This window comes from Dendronephthya gigantea, unplaced genomic scaffold (genome assembly GCF_004324835.1).
Source record: "Dendronephthya gigantea isolate DGI-Jeju-01 unplaced genomic scaffold, DenGig_1.0 000006F, whole genome shotgun sequence".
NCBI lineage: Eukaryota > Metazoa > Cnidaria > Anthozoa > Malacalcyonacea > Nephtheidae > Dendronephthya > Dendronephthya gigantea.
The window spans coordinates 208,257-213,476 of record NW_021163016.1 but is presented as its reverse complement, the minus strand read 5'-3'; the positions used below and the strand labels follow the sequence as shown (position 1 = coordinate 213,476).

At 35.9% G+C, this 5,220-nt stretch overlaps 1 protein-coding gene across 1 annotated transcript; it reads right to left on the bottom strand.

The window, feature by feature from the left end:
* Positions 1-725: 725 nt before the first annotated feature.
* Positions 726-5,008, bottom strand: LOC114516550 (NACHT, LRR and PYD domains-containing protein 12-like). Its single transcript, XM_028536074.1, has 2 exons — positions 3,677-5,008; positions 726-2,055 (listed from the first exon to the last, which is right to left on the bottom strand). The coding sequence occupies exons 1-2, from the start codon at positions 4,960-4,962 to the stop codon at positions 726-728; spliced, it is 2,616 nt and encodes an 871-aa protein (XP_028391875.1). The 5' UTR covers positions 4,963-5,008.
* Positions 5,009-5,220: the final 212 nt, after the last annotated feature.

The window sequence follows — 5,220 nt, the reverse complement described above, 5'->3', positions numbered from 1 at the left end:
CGCCAAACATGCTGGAAACTTTACATAAGACAAACATTTGACCATTAAAACAGTGTGGTTATCCATATCAAAATATTTGACATCATAACCAAAGCATAGTTATGTCGTTTGATGTTTGTATATGAGCGCCAAACATGCTGGAAACTTTACATAGGACTAGAGACTGTTTTTTAGTATGAAAATGTCTCGATCGGCAGCAAAACGATTGTTGTTTATAGTTTACTAATACAAAAAATACGCCTATTGCCACGTTCTTTACGCACAATAACGTGCCAAAGGTTCTAAACTTTGATCTGATATTTCATTATTGAATGTGGCTTAAATATATTTTTTACTTTTAAAGCTTCATTGCCTGATTATATATATTTACACCATAATAAATATTCTAAGGGCGTTTTCCTTTATGCGGTAAAAACGGTCAGACCGGTCCTGTTGTATTTTAGTATACAGGCATGCAGATTACTTCTAGAGTGTTTTAAGAAACCTAAATTCATATTTAATGTTATTCACATCTGATCAGCAGGGAAAAAGTATTTTCACCGCTTCAATTTTTCACCATTTCAATTCAAAATACGACCGGGCTGACCATTTTGCCTTTTGGCCGCCTAATGGGAAGCGTGCTAATACAACTAAGGAACAATATAATAAATTTACAACTATTTTCACTTTTTTAAATATCATGAAGATATCCAAAACGTGATCAGTTCGAGTGATCAGTTATCCTGTCAGCAGTAAGATACAATATAAGAAGCATCTGCAACATTATAAGTAAACTCGAATTCAGTAAGTTTACAATTCTCACTTGTTAAAGCTTTATTAAGGCATTCAACACCTTGATCTGTTATCTTATTATCATTGAGGCTCAATCGAGTAAGTTTACAATTTCTATTTTTTAAAGCTTCACTAAGATTTTTAACACCTGAATCTGTTATATTAATGCAACTGAGATTCAATTCAGTAAGTTTACAATTCTCACTTGTTAAAGCTTTATCAAGGCATTCAACACCTTGATCTGTTATCTTGTTGTTATTTAGGTGTAATGCAGTAAGTTTACAATTTCTATTTTTTAAAGCTTCACTAAGATTTTTAACACCTGAATCTGTTATATTATTGCAACTGAGATTCAATTCAGTAAGTTTACAATTCTCACTTGTTAAAGCTTTATTAAGGCATTCAACACCTTGATCTGTTATCTTATTATCATTGAGGCTCAATCGAGTAAGTTTACAATTTTTATTTCTTAAGGTTTCAATAAGATATTCAACACCTTGAATTTTTATCTTATTATCATCGAGGTACAATTGAGTGAGTTTACAAGGTTCAGTTTTCAAAACCTCACTAAGATATTTAACACCTTGACTTGTTATACGATTATGACTGAGGTGCAATTCAGTAAGTTTACAATCTAAACTGTTTAAAGCTTCACAAAGACATTTAACATCATAATCAGTTATTCCGTTGGTAACAACCAAGTGCAATACAATAAGTTTACAGTTTTCGCTTTCCAAAGCTTTACTCAGATATCCTACGACTGTTAAATTAGAATAGTTGGGACCTTCTACATCACTTGTGTCATTTATTTCAAGCTCATCTTCAGTTTCATTATCGGAAGCTTCCTCAACACGCTCTGTCCGTTCTATTGCTTCGTAACGCAGTTCGGTCAATTGACAATGCTCACTTTTTAAAGCATTACAAAAGTATTCAAAATACTTCGAATATGTATATAACCTCCATTGAAAAAAGGTGACAGCGCTTCCTTCAGTGACGAAAAGCTTCTCCATTTTACGGTAGCTGTACTCACCCCGTATCTTGCAGTTCTGATGAAGAAGTAGTCGTTTTAACTTTTGGGTACTTCCAAAAAAAATAAACAAAGCGGCAGAATCAACTGGTGTGATAATTAGGTCTTTCAAATGCAGCTCTCCATGTCTTTTTTCCAAAAATTTACCAGAAACCGACTTCATTATATTAATATCTTGCATTTCGTACAAACACTTTATTCCAAGTAAAGCCATTTTGCTTTTACTGCTTTCCAATTTAAACACCCATTCCTCAAACCTATATATAAATATCAAATATAGATATACGCGATACTGAAGAGTCGACGTGTACATTATATGCTGATCTGACCTAATATGATATTATAGACATGTAAATGGTGTAATAATATAATGTTCTAAAGTTTTTAGCAATGAATGGCTAAAATTCGAGCGCGTCAGCCAGTCATATATTCATAGACATAGTATAAACTTTTCGGGATTTATATTTGTAACGACTTATCGTACATAATCAACGATTGTAAAGGTAGTTTTAGTTTTCTTGTATAAAAATTCTTTAGGTCATGCAAGCGGTCAAAAAGCGCCTAGTAACACTGTAACATGTGGCTCCGCCCATAGTTACATGTCAAATCGACGCTAAAATAACTCGAAAAAATGCACTGTGCACGCTCAATTGCAAATGGCGGTAAATGGTTTTCCGTGCAGGATAGCGTGATACTGCACGTGGGATATTGCGAGACTTTCGGAAGGCGTGATTGATTCCGATCGATTCTAAATAGACCTTTTCGGTAATTACGTCATAAAATTTAACATTGACAACGTTTAAATTTAGAACCACATTAAATAAAATGGATTTTAAGTTTTACTCTCAGGAGCCACGTGCAAAGATGCAAAACATCCTTCATCAACAGTCAACACATTTATGAAAATTTTTTTTTATTTTGACCAATAAATGTGGAAATAAGCCATAACACGAGAACGAGGCGCCAAGACCGCGAGCCTCGTTCCCGCGTTTGGCTTATTTCATACTTATTAGTGAAAATGAAAAAATATTTTTCGTGCACGGGTTATAGAAGGATGTTTTGCATCTTTGCACATAGCTTGTGAGAGTAAAACTTGAAATCCATCTCATTTAAGGTGGTTTTAAATTTAACGTAACTACCGAAAAGGTCTCAATGATTTCAATATTCCAATTCCGAAATTTACTTGCAAGTTACTTTCAGGGGCGCCGGAAGCAGTTTAGGGCGGCGGGGGCAGAGTTTTAGAAAAGGGCACATTCATTTTATCTTAGCAACCACACAAAGAGGAAACTCAAATTTACAAGTACATGCGAACTTGCAAATCCACGGGAGAACGCATTTTCAATAATATTACGGTTAGTTTTTATGCAAAAAGTAGGCATCATGATTAAATGTTGAATTTATGATACTTTTATATGGTTGTAAAGGGCACAGGGCTGCCCCCGCTCGCCCCCGTAAGCAAAGGGCAGGGGGGGCAGCTGCCCCCGCTGCCCCCGTGGTTCCGGCGCCCCTGGTTACTTTATAAGGCGCCGGTTGTTCTCTTAGGCCTAAGAAAAGCCGCACAGCTGCATATGACAAATTTCTAAAAAATTAGAAGTAGAACGCTGACTTTTTTGCTTCTCCTATTTTTGTCGTAATCAAAATGTAGTTCCACATAAAAAGAGGCGAATGCACTGGCCATTATATAGGTATGAAATAGGCTTTCCTTTGCAAGATTACCCTGAAGTAAATTAAAGGTAACTGTTCGCATTTTTATAGAACTTTGAGAAATATAATTCTATGTCGAGAAATTCCTAAACGATTAGAAAAGCTAGGCCAACATAATGTACTGTGCCCAGATCATGTAGGATAAAATGCCACAAAAAGGCAAAAAAAACATACCTGTTTACTATATCATCAAGGATTTTTTCCCTTCCAGAATAATCTTCACCACTTTTAATCTTATCTCCAACCAAACCAGCCACAAACTGTATCACCAAATACCACTTTGGATAAGGAATATGTGCCTCCAGGAATTCCTCAACATTTTGCATGCCATCATCAACCACCTTTGACGCAGCAAGAAACTCTTGAAGGGTCAAGTGTAAAAAGCAAAAGTAATTTCGACGTTTGTCTGGCAATTTGTTAAATAAACCACAATTGGCTAGTTCGCCAAACTCGTCCCCAGATTTTCGTTCGAAAATTAACCTTCCTTTTCTTATTCCATCCATGGCAATTTGTTTCAGCTTCTTTAAGTCATCATCGAGTTCTCTGGGATAAGGGGAGATCAGGTAATCATTTGGCCTTGGTAGCAACTTGTATCTTGGATGGTGTCTATACATTAAGACTTTAACTGCTCTATTGTATAATTCAGTAATAGTTTTTGGAGCATTCTTTTCCATTTCATCAAATTCAATGCTTTCTTTCAATGTTAAGCAGGCGATGTAACTATTTACTGGTACGTAGCACAAACTGCACAGTTCTGCTGAATTTTGAATTTGATTCCAAATCAATCCACCGGTGCGTTTATCATCCTTACAGAAGTTAAAAACGTACTCTTTGATTTCTTCATGAAAAAAACCTAGGATCTCCACAGTTCTCTTAAAACCTATGTTCTCAAAAAGATCTCCTGCTGTAGGGCGTGATGTGGTCAATACTGTGACGCCTTTCAGCAATTTACCTTTGATCAACATTCGAAAAATTGAAAACACTGGCATCTTGTCATTTAAACCACATACTGGGTCAGTATACGAACACAAAAGCTGTCCATCAACATTAAGTTCGTCCAATCCATCAAAAACAAGAACTACATTTGTGGGGTTGGTAAGGATGAAATAATACACACTTTTAAAGATTGTATCAGTCAGTCCTGCACCATATCTTAGCATTTCCCGAAGAGTAACAGTTTTGTTGTTTAGGACGCGAAATTGCAGACTGATAATTATCTTATCTTGCCAGAACTGTCCTTCGTTTTCTTTCCACTGATGTAGAAGTTTTCTCGTCAACATAGTCTTACCAATTCCAGGCCTTCCTATAACAAGTATGGTTCGCGGGTACGTTTGGTTATCGCCATCGTTGACTGGTTTAAATAAATCAGCAGTCCCTGTAAGCTTTGTGACTGATCTTGGAGTTTCAAGATGACAATTATAAATTTTCTGGCGGTCAAATTCGTCTGGATAAGCGTCCATTAGTTCCCGCCCTTCTTGAATAATGACATTTACATATATATCTTCAAGTTTTCGAAACGCCATATCAATGCCACCAAAATCATCCCTAAATTGGAATTGCTCTTGACTAAAACTCTCCCGTAATTTATTCATCAATTTTCTAACTCTTTTTCGCTTTCTCAGCAGATATACAGTGCAAAATTCTTTGTCAATCAAAAAATCCCTGTCATTGTAGGTTATCCACGCGAGGTAGCCAAGTTCTAAGAAGGCCATTATAAC

Excerpts from the sequence above, each read along its gene's own strand:
- LOC114516550 (XM_028536074.1), bottom strand. The coding sequence starts at position 4,962 with ATGGACGCTTATCCAGACGAATTTGACCGCCAGAAAATTTATAATTGT. Across the intron at positions 2,056-3,676 it reads CTTGATGATATAGTAAACAG|GTTTGAGGAATGGGTGTTTA; the intron begins GTATGTTTTTTT and ends ATTTATATATAG.